This window comes from Corvus kubaryi, unplaced genomic scaffold (genome assembly GCF_017639235.1).
Source record: "Corvus kubaryi isolate FWS band 111438036 unplaced genomic scaffold, C.kubaryi_AGA036_p1.0 split3-37296, whole genome shotgun sequence".
NCBI lineage: Eukaryota > Metazoa > Chordata > Aves > Passeriformes > Corvidae > Corvus > Corvus kubaryi.
Window position 1 is genome coordinate 88986 of NW_024582086.1, and position 17301 is coordinate 106286.

At 40.0% G+C, this 17301-nt stretch overlaps 1 protein-coding gene across 2 annotated transcripts in view; it reads right to left on the bottom strand.

Annotated features, from left to right (window-relative positions):
• TEK (TEK receptor tyrosine kinase) overlaps window positions 1-17301 on the bottom strand; it is a 54944-nt gene that overhangs the window by 26457 nt on the left and 11186 nt on the right. For both annotated transcript variants that reach the window (XM_042015297.1, XM_042015296.1), the window contains exon 3: window positions 7039-7350. In XM_042015297.1, coding sequence (XP_041871231.1) covers window positions 7039-7350 — 312 coding nt within the window. The remainder of the gene's footprint in view (window positions 1-7038; window positions 7351-17301) is intronic.

Sequence of the window (17301 nt, forward strand, 5' to 3'; positions counted from 1 at the left end):
GATAGTTCAGGAGACCACAATCCTGCAGGGCTGGCAGGAGGTGAGGTAGGATGGAGTAGGTCGGTGTTTGTGTTAGTTCACATTATTCTGGAAATACAGAGAATGTTGTATTGCACTAAGAACCAAAGGGGAGAAAAAATCATATTCACAGGTGATGGTACTTTTACCAAAATATTCTCACCTGGAAATATGGCTTAATGAAATAAAAATTCTGTGTGAGGGACAGGTGTAGATCAGTCAGTTTTCCAGCAGGGAAATTGAAATTAATTTTCCTGCTTAAACAGAAAGGTATGCTTATACATTTGTTTGTAGATCTTGATTTAAACAACAAAGAAAGCAGTAGATAGAAGGATTTTCCCAACATTTCTACCTTTTTCTTATCAGTACTAGTGGAAAAATGTCATCAGAAGATAACTGGGGAAGGGACAGAAAAAACCTCAAGAAATAGTTCTTTCTAAAATGAGTTTTCAATATTTGGTGAAATAAGGAGGGGCATCAATAAAACTTTCACACTAGACTTCCAGAGGGCAGACTTTGGCCTATTAAGGAGACTTACTCGGAGAGTTCCTTGGGAAGCAGCCCTTTAAAACAAAGAAGTCCAGGAAGGGTGGGCATGCTTCAAAAAAGAGATCTTGAGGGCACAGGAACAGACTGTCCCTGTGTGCCAAAAGATGAGTCGACAAGGCAAATATCCAGACTGGATGGGCAAGGAGCTTATGAAGGAACTAAGGAATAAAAAGAGGATGTATCATCTTTGGAAGGAGGGTCAGGTACCTCAGGAAATATTTAAGGGGGTTGTTAGGGAATGTAGGAAAAGAATTAGAGAGGCCGAAGTTCAGTTAGAACTTAATTTGGCAACTTCTGTGAACGATAATCAAAAATGTTTTTACAAATATATTAATGGAAAAAGCAAGGGTTAGAACAACCTCTGTTCTCTACTGGATGAGGGAGGGAATTTAGTGACCACAGATGGGGAGAAGGTAGAGGTGTTTAACACCTTCTTTGCCTCAGTCTTTATTGGAAAGACAGTTTGTCCTCAGGACAACTGTCCTCCTGGGCTGGTAGATGGTGTCAGGGAGTAGGATGGTCCCCCTGTTATCCAGGAGGAAGCAGTCAGAGAACTGCTGAGCCACTCATCTATGGGATGAGATGGAATCCATTCCAGGGTGATGAGGGAGCTGGCAGATGAGCTTGCAAAGCCACTCTCCATTGTTTACCAACAGTCCTGGCTCACTGGTGAGGTTCCAGATGACTGGAAGCTGGCCAACAGGATGCCCATTCACAAGAAGGGTAGGAAGGAGGATCCTGGAAATTATAGGCCAGTCAGTCTCACCTTGGTACCCAGCAAGGTAATGGAGCAGTTTACTTTGAGTGCCATCACACAGCACCTACAGGATGGCCAGGGGATCAGACCCAGCCAGCACAGGTTTAGGAGGGGTATGTTGTGTTTGACCAACCTGATCTTCCTTTCATGACCAAGTGACCTGCCTGGTGGATGCAGGAAGGGCTGTGGATGTTGTCTATTTGGACTTCAGCAAAGCCTTTGACACTGTCTCCCACAGTAAGCTCCTGAAAAAGCTGACAGCCCACGGCTTGGACAGGAGCACTCTTTTCTGGGTTAAGAACTGGATGGATGGCCAGGCCCAGAGAGTGGTGGTGAATGGTGCTGCATCCAGTTGGTGGCCAGTCACCAGTGGTGTCCCTCAGGGATCTGTACTGGGACCATCAATCAATATTTTTATTGATGACATGGATGAGGGTATTGAGTCTTTCATCAGTAAATTTGCAGATGACACTAAGCTAGGAGCATGTGTCAATCTGTTGGAAGGTAGGAGGGCTCTGAAAAGAGACCTGGAATGGTTGGATAGATGGGCAGAGTCCAATAAGATGAAGTTTAACAAGTCCAAGTGCCAAGTCCTGCATTTTGGCTGCAATAACCCCCCGCAATGCTGTAGGCTGGGGACAGTGTGGCTGGACAGTGCCCAGGCGGAAAGGGACCTGGGGGTACTGGTTGACAGCCAACTGAACATGAAGCAGCAGTGTGTCCTGGTGGCCAAGAAGGCCAATGGCATCCTGGCCTGTATCAGGAATAGTGTGGCCAGCAGAAGCAGGGAGGTCATTCTTCTCCCGTACTTGGCACTGGTGAGGCCACACCTTGAGCATTGTGTCCAGTTCTGGGCCCCTCAGTTCAGGAAGGACGTTGAGGCACTTGAATCCATCCAGAGGAGGTCAACAAGCCTGGTGAGGGGCTTGGAACACAAGCCCTATGAGGAACGACTGAGGGAGCTGGGGTTGTTTAGCCTGGAGAAAAGGAGACTCAGAGGTGACCTTATTGCTCTCTACAACTTCCTGCAGGATTGTTGTAGTCAGGTGGGGGTTGGTCTCTTTCACCAGGCGGCAACTGACAAAACGAGAGGGCACAGTCTTAAGCTGTGCCAAGGGAAATTTAGGTTGAATGTTAGGAAAAAGTTTTTACTGAAAGAGTGATAAAGTTCTGGAATTGTCTACCCAGGGAGGTGGTGGAGTCACCATCCCTGGATGTGTTTAAAAAAAGATTGGATGTGGCACTCAGTGCCATGGTTTAGTTGAGGTGGTGTTAGGGCATGGGTTGGACTCGGTGGTCTTGAAGGTCTCTTCCAACCTGGTGATTTTGTGATTCTGAGTGAAATGGTAATTTTAATTGACATTCCTTTGAAACAATTTAGAAGTTAAGGATGCTTCCTTTCATTTACTTGGAAAATGCTAAGAGAAAGTTGTGAAGTGTTTTGAGGACAGATTCAGGTTCTCAGGTCATTTTTAGCTCTGAAGGTTTATGCCATACTGTCATTCATATGTTATATGGGGGGGAAAAACCTCTTCTAAAATTAGCCAAATTTGACTTCGTAATTATTCAGCTCCTTACCTGACTGAGAATTTGATACCTCTGTATTTCCCTTTTAGAACACTCGGGGGAGTGACACATTGATTTAAACCAGTCCCTTTGCTCTTTCTAGATTTGAAGTTTTTTAGCCTTAAGGTTTCCTCCTATGCAAGTTCCTCCAGGTAAGTCCATCCATCCTTGTTTTTCCTTCTGCTGCCACCTGCCTCCCAAGCAAGCTGAGTGGGACTTTTCTGATACAAGACCCACCTGCATTTCAGTTGGAAGGAATCCTTTAAGAGCCATTCATGCTCCTGGTCAGCTCTGCATTTGCACAGGTTCCATTTCTAATAAAGTTACATTTATTTCACAACAAATATTTTTTTAAGGAACATATATACAAGTTAGTGTAAACTGTTAGACAACTTATTAATCAAAAATTGCCTTTTATCTAGAACCATGCCTCCTTTTTTGGTTCATTTTTACAAACTGTTGATAAAACATCCTTTGGTTCATACCAAAAGTTGGAGAAAATAATTCGGAGCTTGTGGCTGGCTAAAATTTGGTGGGAAAGAAATACACAGAGATAGGATCAGAAAGCAGAGAAAAAAGTTATGAAGTAACTTTCTGTTATCTTTTATATGTAACAGAGCTGTAAAAAATGAGCAGACAGATGCCATATCGAAGTTTGTATGAGGCTGATAGTCTGCCAGTACCTCCACAACATAATTTTGCAAAATCTGAGGAGGTAAAAAAAGGATAATATTCTTGCAATAAAAGAAAGAACATTTTGATATTTTCATTTCAAAATAAAATTTTAAGTTAAAAATCAAAATTATATGATGTAAAATTAAAGAAAGAAAATCTGAGCAACAATGAAGACATTTTTATCAATCCAAGCCAACTTCTCTCCTAGGATATTATTTCCTTGAAAATTTTGACATTTAAATGTTTTATTTATGGTTGGAAAAAAGACAACTATTGAAAATTCACAATTCTTTGCAGATTGGAATTTCCATCCCCTGCGCAGTTCTAGTGTTTATGCTCTGAGGCTCTGCCACATGTTTTCATTCCCTTATAAGTTATATGCAATTGATTTCAGCAGGAGTCTTCCTGCTTCACATTAAGTACATGCATTTGTCATTTTGCCTAAACACTGGTATCTACACTTACATCTTAGAGAAACAGAGAATTCTAATATAGAATAATAAAATAAGATTTCATTAGAAACAAGCAAACAAAAACTGAAAGCAATTCCAACTTACTGTCAGCTCCCAAGTTAGAAGTTATTTATTAGTAACAGACGCATAGTGAAAAATCATTATCTATTTAAGAAAAAAATAATTCAACAGCTTTTGCAAAACATTAATTGTTAGCTACAAATGATCCAAAAGGGTTTAGTTGCATTGGTTTTTGGACCAAATTTAGTGAGACAATACTAATTGTTTTAACAAGATATTAAATGTTTGTATTCCCATTTACTTTTCTTTGCATGTTGTTAGGCTAAACCATAAGAATTTTCTAAAGGGTACTGTTACAATGGAAAGGAATGCACACTCCCTCTTGGGCTCAGTTCCAATGTATTTTTAGATTGTGACTTGTATTACATGATTTCACATCTCGAATGTGCCCATTCCTTATAGAGACATAATGAACTGAGCTGCAGGACAAGTGCCATAATGCTCTGTTGCTAGCATTTCTATTATTTTTTGCCAGCTCCATGGTTGAGTTTCTGTGGGGAAAACTCAATCACATATATGAAAATATATGTGTAGAGAATTTGAATAAATTATTGTGTAGAGAAATTGAATAAATTTTCTTTGACTAGAAGGAGAACACCCTGTGGTGTTCTGTTCTAGAGATGTGTACTTATACAGTATAAGGATCACTCCCCATAAGAAGATAAAGCATAAACTGTTCCCTCTCATTGCATCAATGAATATTACATGTGTAACTACAAAGTTTCAGTATAAATAATTCAGGAGAATTGACTTGTTACTTTGAGAATAGCAGATGGTAAAATAAATCAGGAAAATGAACCTGTTATCTTTCCATACAATACAGCAAAAATCCTCACTGTATCTTCATATTTGATAATAGGTATATAATCAGGCAGATGGCAGTTCCCACTGCCATCAGTCAGTGGCAGCTACCCAATCAGTCAGCCCCATCAGTCAGTGGGGCTACCCAAATGATTAATGCTTAGTGAGTGTTTCACCAGCTTCTTGCCAGGAGGATAGAAAACAGTGGCTGGGTTTCCAGAAGTGCTGCTTCTTCCCATGACTTTGGTGTCCCTAATGGGAAACTATAGATTTCAACTCAATTTTTGCTATTGAAAAACATATTCTGACTTTAAAAATTATGAAGACAACAACAGTAAAGTGGAAAAAGATCTGTTTTCCAGATACATATGTTTTGCCAAACCTCACCATCTTTCCTTAACCTCTTTCTCCTCTTTCTGTGCACTTTAAGAGCTTTGAGAATTTCTGATGCACCTCTTTCTCACCCATCTAATCTGATTAGATTATACACTTTCACTGAGGACTTGCTAGTTCGAATTTTGTTAGTGAAAACTTTTGCAGAGAAAATCTGAGAAATGGATTCAAACACAGAAATTAATTCAGGAAACCTACCAACTGCTGGTGTGAATGCTACTTCTGTTTAGAACAACATTTGTCACATAAGAAGCCTTCTTAGCAAAGTTTGATTACTTAAAAGGTTAAGTTTGATTACTTAAAATTCTCTGCTCCTAGGCCCACAGATACCAAGTGCAAAGAACTGATAGATTCAGAAGACATTCTTCCACCCATGGATGTTGCTCTACAACAGAACAGCCAGAAATGTGCTCAGCTTGCTGGCAGACTGCCACAGGCAGGGTCACATTGACATTCCATGGACTACTATCTTATCACCTCCTCACTGCAGCCTCCTTTGAAGCAATGGAGGAGTTGTCAGTCTGCATCTGCAGAGCTTTCTTGGTGACCAATCCAGCCCTTCAAAGACCACATTTGGTCAGAGAAAACGTAAGCCAAAGAAAAATGCACTTGTCCTACTAAGCTTGCTTCCAACCTATCCATGCTCAAAGAAATAATAACAGGCACTAGCTGCAGCTCTTACAAATGAAAATATCTCCTTTTATAAGTTTGTTATGTAATTTCAGGAGATACCAACAACAAAAATTGCTCTTACTGAAACCTTATAAAGAAAGATTAAAATTGTTGAGTCTCCTCACAGACCAGTTACCATGGCACAAAATACTAGCAGTAAAGTAAAATCTATTAAAAATCATCTTCAGTTTTGAAAATGTGATTTGCTGCAGAAAATTACTCAAAAATTTCTTGTGCCTTTCTGTAGTTGATGGTGATCTCTGCTTTGGAACTTGTCCCAGAAGTCTAATGAGGTCCAGAAACAAGGAAAATTTTGAAGATGTGGAAAAGCAATTTAATGGACCTTGGAAATCTCACCTTCTCATCCCACTATATCCCTGCCATATTTGCTTTTACTACTGTGCTTAGCCTAAAACCAAAATCAAATGAATAATGAAATCTGTAGTGGATTTTTGTGAATAATCTTCTCAGATTTTGGAAAATTTCTCTGTATTTCCTTTCCAGTGATGAGAGGGGATCCTTTTTTTTTTTTCACTGACATGGACTGTGCAGATCCAGTGTTGCCGATCCGTAGTTTTACTAAACTTTAAGCAAGGCAATTATTTTCTAGGCTCAGCTTGCCCATTTTCTTAAGAAAATAGAATAGTGATGTTTAGCTATCTACATCTCAGACCTGTCAAACTTTTAAAATGGAAGCCTGTTTGAAATCAAGGGTCTGGGATGTGAAAAACCCAGGGCAGGAGTTGCCATGTATTCCATGGGGAATGGAATGTTATTCTATGGGGTCAGTGAGGCCACCTTAATTGCTGACTGACTTTGTGTGCCTGGCAGTTGCCAGATGCAGGCAGAATACTTACAGATGTCTGACTAACTTCCACAAGGAAATGAGTAGCACCTAGTACCAACCAGTTTTTCTGCACTGTAGAAAAAAAAAGGGGCCTTGAACCAAGTCTATTTTTATTGACTCAGGACTGCCTTGCCTGGTCTGGAGCCATGTTTGTGCCCACTCACGTCAACCAGGGATAGCTGCCAGTCTGCAAGCAGTACCGTTTAGATCTGACCACTATACTGTACCTCCCAGTGGCATCTTCATGGTGTGTATCCTTGTCACCTCATCCTTGAGTTTCCCTTCACAGTAGTATGCACCGATAGTTTCACTGGCCTGTTCTCTCTTCCACACCACTGTTTTGGCTGCTGCTCTCTTGGAATCTTCATTAACTTCCAGTGGTTCTCGGTGCTGGTTTGCCACATCCTCCTGGTCCCGGCCTATCGTGATAGACTCACGGGAACGCCATTTGGAAGTGATACATATAAGTGATGTCTCGGAGTTGCCCACCAGAGGGAAGGAATTGATCAGTATGAGGTCCAGTGCTGCTTCTACTTTACCTGAAAAAAAAAAAAAAAGCATCAAGTTAAAAAAAAAATTACTGCAGAATTCAAATATGTGACCAATCAAATCACCAGGTAAGCTGTGTCACGCAGTGCTCAGGGTTTCTCTGGCTGGTGTCTTGCACAGCTTTTGTGCAAAATCAGATGAACACAGATTAAGTATTCTGCTACAATGACTTGAGGATTTATTTTTTATGACACAAACAGATGGAGTTTGTTCTTCTCAGAAAAGGCAGTAAGTCTTGCAAACATGTTGAATTTCTTTCAAGAGCTGTTGTAGAAGCCCAAGGAAAGCCATAGGTTGCCAAAGCAGATAGATCTGTGTATAGTTAGACATGCACATAAATGCCTCAAATGCGGTGCTTTTCTGGTGATGGGATCAGTAGATGATAAGGTTGTCAGTTTAATGGTCTTTCCTTGATGTCCCTTACATGATTTAGTACACATGAACTGATGTAAATCAGTTATGACTTTCAGTTACAGGAGCGGGTAGTACTTTGAGCACGTGGAGTATTTTTTTGCAGCTGTTTTATGAATTTGGACTAATGATTTCATAGTCAATCACATTAAATATTTGAAGCCCTAACAGACACTGGCAAGGCCCGTGGCACAAAGTAACTTATGCAAAAACAAAATGCAAGTCGGCACCACTAGTTAAGTGAGGTCAGGTTTAAATCACTCAAAATTGCTTCTTTTGATCAGTAGGACTGCCAGAAACACATAGAGATGAACGTTTCTTTGAAAATGAGAGATACAAGCCTAATTAAAATATCCTCTAGCAGAGTGCCACACTATTAGTTGTTCAAATGTGCATAGCTGGAGGGAAATTCAGCTCTCCTATAATGAACAATTGGCAAATAATAGGTGTTTCCCTTTATTTTTTAAGTTCAGGGTAAGGAGAAGGGAAACACATTTTTTCCAGCTGAAACAGGAAGAATAATTGATTTCTTTTATTCATCACATCTATTTTCCTGATTTGGATACAAGTATATTTTGTATTTACATAGAGAGACCTAATATTTAGTGCCGGTCAGCTTCCAAATGTTCTCTGATGGGAAGGAAGGGGTATAGTCTTAGATAAGGGAGGTCAAAAGGTCTTAGTGCTGACTGCAGTCTTTGCGTGTGTCTCTGCAGTGCTCTGGGCCAAGGGAGGAGGTCCTCCTCTGCTTTCAATGCAAGCAACCACTCTGGGGACTGAAGTATCTTGACAGCACATTGACACTCACCACACCCAACCAGTCTTCCACAGCCACCACCCTTTCATGTGCCAGCCCAGATAACTTGCAGTTACATAATGGAGAAATGAAACCTTCTGGAAAGGACACAACAGCCATTAAAGTAAATATAGCATAAACGTGCAGGTCAGCAAAGTCAGTTCATCCTGCTGCATACTGCAAATATAAATCCTTTGAAAAAAGTTAAAGAGGTATGTGATAGAAATGAGACCAGACTCATGCATTCATTTTACAGGGCATTTGTCGCAAGCCTCTTAGTTTTTTATGAGGAACATTTGTGCTTTTACTATGGATCTGATACATCAGCCAAAGGCAGATATAGTTCAACAGTCACCAGCACTGAAAGCAGCTTCGGTTTATATCAGCAAGGATAACATGCAGGCTAGAGATGTTCTTAAAATCACAAACTGCAAGATACTGTTTTTTGCAAACTTTGTGAAACTCAGAATCAAATCTGGATTCAAATTCTGTGACTTGATGTGACTTTCTGTGTTGAGGTCAGGCCTGGTGTTAGAGAGCAGAAATGAAATATTCTGATATTTCTGCCTGGTGTCCACAGGGCACAGAGCTGAAACTGCCTTTCCAATACAAAGGTGTGGGCCCAAGGGGCTGGTGTCCTTCAGAGGATGGCTGGTCATCCAGGGCTCCAGTTCCATTTTCCCTAGCATTTCTCTGTTCCTCTGACTTCTAACAAAGTTTTAAAGGGGAAAATAACACCTCTTTCTTCCCCTGCACCTCAACCTTTTAATACTTTGAGAAAAAGCAGTAGGAGAATCTGAATTTTGAGGACCAGCTTTCTTGCTGCCTTTGATACATATGCAAAGAAATATTCTACCAGATTTGGGGCATTTGCTGCGTATCTGGTTCCTTGTAGTAATAAAAATCATGCAATAAAGGTGTAGAATATGTAGACATATTGCTTATTTAAACTTCAGAATATTCTGGGTGAATCAAAATCTAGCCACCAGTGAATGGATAGCGTTCTGATTCATTGTCTAAAGATAGGTGGCTCTTTGTCATATTAAACACTGCAGAGTAGCCCAGACACCTCAGTGAAGCAGATGGAACACAGATGAAGTTTCTTCCCAGAGAAGCACAAAAGGGTTTTCTGCCTCTAAAAGGAATTTATATCTATGTGTAAGTATGGAATTATATGCCAAGCATGACTTTGCAGCTAAGGTTTCCCAGCTGCAAGCAGAATTTAAAACAGTGAAAGTTTTGCACTAAGAAAAGCTATGCTTTAGATATAATTTGAAAAATTAAAAAAAAGGCATCTTGGCAATTTAAGGCCTTTGAGATGATAATTGTGCTTTCTTTGACTCCACTGGGTAGGGATTCCTACAGCATCTCTTTATGGTAATGCAATTTCAAGTAATCCAACTGTTCTTGCTAAAAAGGAACTTACCTAGTCTGGCAAAATTTAGGCAAATCATATCCTAGATGTTAATGAAGGCTTTGAGTATGTAAGAACCAAACAAGGACAACAGAATTTAGCACAAAAAATAAGAGACAGGGAGCAGCCTATGTCTGCAGCAAGGACCTGTGTGCTGCCTTGAAAAAGTCCTTTCACTCCTGCCCTGGTCCTTGAAGAACAGACCTTATCAGGAAGGCAATTTGCTGTGTGTGCAAATAGATTTTGAGAAGAGAAAGCACTTGCAGAAGGCTGTTGCTGTAAATGGGAGATACCATGCAAGGAAGATCCATTGCCAAGAATTTATGACACATCACTCACAGTGATGCAGTGCTTTGAGTCTTTCCAGCACAGTGAAAATGGCATCCTCTAAACAAGTTTAAATAACAGCACACTGACTATAGCCCAGACAGCAAAATGAATGGAGGGAAACACTTGCAGTTCCTCTTGGTCCACTCCAAATTACACAGGATTGTCCTGTCTCTTGCTGGGTGATATTCAACTGTATCTTTCATAGCTTTTCTAGTACAGATTTCTGCAGCCCAGAGAGTCAGTTGTATCCTGTACTGCATCCAAAGCAGCGTGGCCAGAAGGGCAAGGGAGGCGATTCTGCCCCTCTGCTCTGGTGAGACCCCATCTGGAACACTGTATCCAGCTCTGGGGTCCCCAGCACAGGAAGGTCATGGACCTGTAGAAATGGGTCCAGAAGAGACTATGTAGATGATGGAGTGCTGGAGAACCTCTCCTCTGAGGAAAGGCTGTGAAAGGTGGGATTGTTCAGCCTGGAGAAGAGATGACTCCAGGGAGACCTTATAGCACCTTCCAGTTCCTGAAGGGGCTACAAGAAAGTTGGAGAGGGACTTTTGTCAAGGGCATGTAGTGATAGGATAAGGGGTAATGGCTTGAAACAACAGGAGGGTCAATTTAGATACAAGGAAGGAATTTTTTACAACAAGGGAGGTGAACCACTGGAACAGGTTACCCAGAGAAGTTGTGGATGCCTCCTCCCTGGAAGTGTTCAAAGCCAGGCTGGATGGAGCAGCCTGGTCTAGACGAAGGTGTCCTTGTCCATAGCAGTGAGATTGGAACTAGATGACCTTAAAAAGGTCCCTTCCAACTCAAATTATTGTATGATTCTATGACATTCACCTGGGGAAATTGTGCTAAACAGAGAATAAATTTGTCATGCTGTGTCTGTAGTCCCTGTGTGTTCTCATTCCCTACCAAAATGCCATTCACACATGCACAGAGTCATCATGTTTTCTGTCCTGCATTGCACCAGCAAAACTTGGCTAGGATCAGCTGAAAGAAACAGTTCTCAGAAATTCCGTGGAACACATCCCAGCCATAGTTCTACTCAAAGAGCAAGCAAGTCTCTGACAAAGGTTAAAATATCACTCCTCTAGACCATTATTGGTGCTAGACACTAGAGTTCATGAGTGACTGTGGCAATCTTGAGCTGAAATAGTTTAATGCCATAGATACAGTAACTCTTAGGAGAAAAGTGTTGATTTGTCCTTTCCTCTGACAGTCCCTGCCCATATACTTCCGTATTTCCACTGTTAACCCTTGTCTTGTCTCAAGGAAAACATGGGAAAATTCTAGGCATTTTCTACCTAATGTAGGACCTTTGCAAAGTTGCCTGTTATTTGGAAAAAATGTTCAACACTGGAATGCCTTATGCTCCTCTTCCATAACAGGCAGCCAGACTTGTCAGCTCCATCACAGGATAACCACACCTCACTGTCCTTCAAAGCACATATAATATGGACGCAGGTCATATTTGCAAGGGGTATTGAGAATTCAGAGTTCTGAGCAAAACATATAGGTGTTAATACTGATTGGTAGTGGAAGCAAAGAAATTGTTTAGACATGACACACCTAAAGATGTATTTATTTCCTTGTATTTGTAGAGCAATTATTGATTGCTTGAAGAAACTGTAAGCAGGAAGTCCTCTTGGCATTTGGAGTGTAACAGAAGAAGGAGAAGATCTGTTGTAAGAGGTAAGCGGAAAGATTAATACTTTTACAGTACTAATTATTTGAGAGAAGATGAAAGGGCAGAAAATTCCAGTAAATTCCACTCCATTTTTCACTAAGTGAAGCAGAGAATAGATGTAATATGTAATACCTATGTAGTTCTTTCTTTCTCTTACGCTATCGCTTGGAGCATAAATTATTCCGGCTGTTAAGAGTCTGGGAATAGGAATGTAAAACATATAGATAGTATATTAGCAGGGAAAAAGTAGAATCTGTGCTTAGTTTTGGTGTTATGCTGAAAGTGAAACAGTCAGTTGCGTATAACACTCACTGCAGCATCTGAAAATCATTTAGAGACTGGTGAAAGCGTATGTTCCAAACTGTTAAATCATCAACCCTTCTTCCTGCAAGTTTCTTAAAATGCAACAGTGAACACTCCCTCTGCTTGAAATAATAAGGTTTTGACTTAGAACAAACCCAACTTGCTAAATAGCCTAAACCTCAGTATTTCTCATTGTGTCTGTTTTGTAGTTATAACTTCAGCTGTACTCTCTCCAGTTTTACTTTTTGGTACAAAACAACATACCAGATTAAAAGAATTAAATTAAATCTATTTAGGAATACAAATGGCAATCATACAAGCAATTTTGATGAGGAAGTACGGCATTTGATTAATTCTTGGGGAAGTACTGAATAAACTATGTGATTTTTTAAAAAAATTAATTAATTAGCCAATGTGGAACATAACCAGGCTGGAAATAATGCAAGTTAAATATGAATGAATAAATAAAATAGAGACCAAATGCACATGTCTCCACTCCCAAAAAGAAAAAATAAAGTACTCCTTACTTAATATTAAAGCCAGTCAGAAACTAACCCAAAACACTAACTGTTTAGGCATATTTTTCACAGGGAGAGTGGAACATATGCCAAACCAGAACCTGGCAATTTTGGGTTTTTTTTTCTGGGCTGTCAACACTTCTCTTACATTATTTTTGGTTCATTCTCTAAAGAAGTAAGTAATTTGGGAGGCTTTGAAACCATGGATTCATTTTATGGGCTCAGTGGTCTTTAAGTGTCCTAGAAATTTCATCTGGAATGCAAAGATAGCAGTGGCTCAGGTAATTTCTCCCAGTGAGTCAGATTCTCCTCTGACAGCTCAATCCTGCACAGGAAAACAAGGCTGAAGTTATTGTTGTCCAAAGAGATTAAGATTCTCTGCCATACAATGGGAACAGCAGGGAAGAAAAAAAAGACAGAAATGCTCTGGGAAAACATCTGATAAATGAGCTAACAGACAGGTTTCCCAATAAAACCATTTTTGTTGTTCATTTAAAGAATCTTCTTGTTGTATCTTGCATGATGCTACTGTGCAGCTGTGAGATGCTTCACAGTTCAAATACCAAGACCACTTGCCCTTAGAAATAGGGTACTATTTGTGGGGGGAAAGTATCGTGAAACTAATAAGAGATGAAAAATTAGTGACAGGGTATCACTATGCTATTTAGCAGTAGCAGGAAGACCAGAGCACATGTATGAAAAATGAAATAGTTTGTCAAAGGTAAGAGGGCTGCCTATCTTGGTATCTGCTCATCTGCCTTTGGTTACTTCTGGTGCAGCTGAAGGAAATGTCACTGCCTTCTTTTTTTCTCTGCATGTCAGTTGTTTCACAACCTACCAAAACCATCTTGTAAGATGAAAAATCTAGAAGAGAAACACTGCTGCAGCTTAGTTGGAGGTTTCTGGGGGTAGGGAGCCCATGACTAAATATGTGTTTGTGTGTGTGTGTGAGTAACCAAAACATGAGAAAGAAACCAAAACATGGTTTGTCATGATTTCTCCTTATGCCTGGTTGACCACAAGTGAGTGAAGTGAAAAACAACATATCAGCAGCAATGGCTACTTGAATAACCAGATGACAGCATGCCAGGTAATGCTGAAAATGCTGGAAAAAGGTGAGAAATGTGGGAAAGCTCAAGTAGGACAGGCTTGTAATTCAGATGCATGTGGTTGGATTTGCAGCCAGCAAAATATCATCATAGCATACCATCAATAGTGTATTTGCACACCAAAATAAATATGTCTGTAACAAGGCTGGCCCTTGTCCAGTTGCATTATGAAGCTCCTATTTGTACCGCAAATGTGTACTGCCTGTTGTATGTGGGCAAATGCTAAGCCAAAGCAGGTAAAATAACACAGGTGATTAATTAGTCAGTGCATACAATAGCATAAGGTTGGCTGTCTGTGATCACTGACTGCTGGGAGAACACATTCTAATACTCTTGCCTGTACAGAAGTGCACCCTCACTTTGCCACTTACTGATTTTTCTGACTAAAGTAGCTGGGAGGTGTTTCTGGTGCTAAGCACACTTTGTGACTACGGAGGCCAAGGCCCCTGACCGGTGTCTTGTCTGTGATGAACAGCCAGGAAACAACACAAGGGAAAATCATCAGCACAATCAGAAGTGCAGTTGGAACTGCATTGTCAAGGAAAGCTTGTTATACTCCAAAGGAGAAATTAACTAAGCCACTTCATTAGTCAGGCTGACAGTGCAAAAAATAAATAGCAGGCAAAAAAACCTACCAGCCTTGAAGTAAAAAGCTTACATTTCTGAACAGAGAAATGTAATTTGTTAATGTATCTTTCAAAAATCCTTTCAGGACTTAGTAAATGCCTAATATCTTTACACCCTAAAGGGGTTAATAGTTCCAAGTGATGAATTGCAAAATGTATTTTGATAGCTTTTTAACTTCTTTAAGATATGACCCTTGTTTAACAGTTGGAGAACAGCTATCAAATCTGTAATATAAACAATCAGCATTTTAAGCTCCTTATAGGAAAGCCTCTATTTTAGACATGGGTTGTTCTTTGCTGTGTGCCTCCACTGAAACCACAGTGGAACAGCATCCTAAATATGATTTACCAGCACAGGACAGACACTGTCTTTAGAAGGCAGTTCTTCATTGCAGATTCTCTAAGATTTTCATCTCTCCAGCCCCAGATAGATCTTATATTACAGAGGGACCTGCCCATGGAACTAAATCTGTTTCACACAAGTAGTAGGTGCATCCATTTTTGGTTCATTGCTCCTGTGCCTACCCAACATCCTTCATACCACAATGACTCCTTGGTCTTCCAAGAGAGCTGGACACGTTTTTTTGTTTAAGAGATGGGTCTAGGCCAAGCACACTCAAATGTATGTGACTGATACAGAGCAGGTTTCCAGCCCAGGTAATTCTCATCATGAGCACATGAAGGACCCCTGCCCTAGGGCCATCTGCTCAGTGACAATCAATGCCTATGACTTCTATTCTCCCTCTTGTTCACTGAAGCTTTCCTGATAAAAATCTTGTGGGTATCAGACAATCTGTGCAAAATATTACAACTTCAGTTTTCCCTTAAATGAAAATTCAGCAAAAAAGTAATCTATCCATCTTAATTATGACTAAGTATGAAAACCATATAATACATGTATATTCATGTATCTATATATGAAAATTGTATCTAAAACAATAGCATATGTTGACACTTAAAAATGTAGTGTGGTTTCATTTCACCCTTTCAGATTTGATTCCTTTGGGCCTGATGTAATGCCTTTCCACTCTCAACTATTCCCAGCTGTTGAAATGACCTTTGGGAACACAGGCTTCCTGAGAGCTACTCTGCATCTCAGTAGGTGTGAACCAGGCACAGTATGGCAGGCGGATGCAACTTCAGGGTCTCACAAATCAAATACACTTCAGGAACAAAAAGTGAATTTGGTTTAAAATTCCTCTAATTCACATTAGTAGTTTGATAATTTAGGTGTCAGAAAGGTTGTGGATCAATGTAATGTCTGGTCATGTAACAAATACCTGATATTAAAACCTCACAGTTATAGTTATGAAATTCCCGACATTCAAAGGTCAGAAGTGGTATTCCTCCATTTCTTTGTGGGAGGTTCAAACTCCAGCACCCAGTCATACGACACTGAAGTTCAGGTGCCACTTGATCTGACAACAGCCTATTTGAAGATGCTCACAGAGGCCTAGTCCCTTCAATTATGGGAAGAATGACATTCCTGCTCACTGTCACAGGCATGGATTAGCCACTGGTTAATACAGGTTTTCTTTTGATTAAGTTAAGCTTCAAAAGAGAAATACAAGTCTTGAAACAGAATTGTTAGAACTTTCCAATCCAACTAAAACTTTTGACTTGTCATTTTGAAAAGCTTATAGCATTATAAAGGTGCTTGTGTCTCTGGTAATGTATGTTAAAAGCTGTTCAACTTTGTAAATATGAAAATGAGTCACATAATAATGATAATTTAGATTTTTTTTCATAACCCCTACTGATCCCAAAGAAAATGCAGCCATCAACATAGATGATAGAGAGCTATTGAATGCTACTGCACTGGTTTGCTCCACTGTTATCCTTTTCTAAAAAGGCTATTATAATATTTTGAGTCTTTTACCATATATGGGTCCAACAGCTAAGTGAGAAAAAAAAAATCTAGTATCTTTAGAAAGCCACTGGATCTAAGATTATTGGCAGAGCAAAACTGTAGCACAGAAGATTCTGTCTTGGAGAATGGAGACATTTGACAATATATTTGTTTCCTGATAGAAATAGTCAAATGTTCTTGAAGCTAATTGTAATTGTTGCTGGTTTTCACCAGTCCTTTACTGATGGTGGTCATCTTGCTAAAATAAGGCTCACACTTGAACATTTCTGAGAGTTAGCCCACTGTGAGAAACTGCAAGCAGATTTCTAGACCATTTGAGGACACCTGAGGATGTCTGAAGCACTTCTGAGGAAAAAGGCAAGTTGTGACACTCATTCCTTGCCTTTAGGGGAATAAGTAAATCTGCAGCTCTTCTTTGGTCAGAACTTAACCAACTGAACCTAGCCACAAGCTGAGCATTGGAATCCATACTTCAGGATATATGTCAGCATAATTTTGCTACTCCAAAATGTCAGGAACATAAACAACCAAAAGAAAAAACATGTGGTGATACTCAGTACAGTTTGAAGAATCCCAGCAGTATTAAATTCAACTCCTTATCAGTTTCATTGAACATTTGCCGTGGAATGTAGAGAGTGCAAAAGTGAGCATTTGTGTATACTTCGAATGCCATCTTCCACTCTGGATCATTAGTTCTAGCTGCTAATGGAGTACTGCTATTAAAAATAAAAAGACATTAAATCAAAGGCCATTTCTCCTAATGGGAGCCAAGTCAGTGCTTTTCACCTAGAAAAAGGGTGGAGTGGATTTTGTGCCTACCCAGCAACACACCCAGAGAAGACCACAATCATCGGGGACAAGGTTAAGCCAGTTCAGT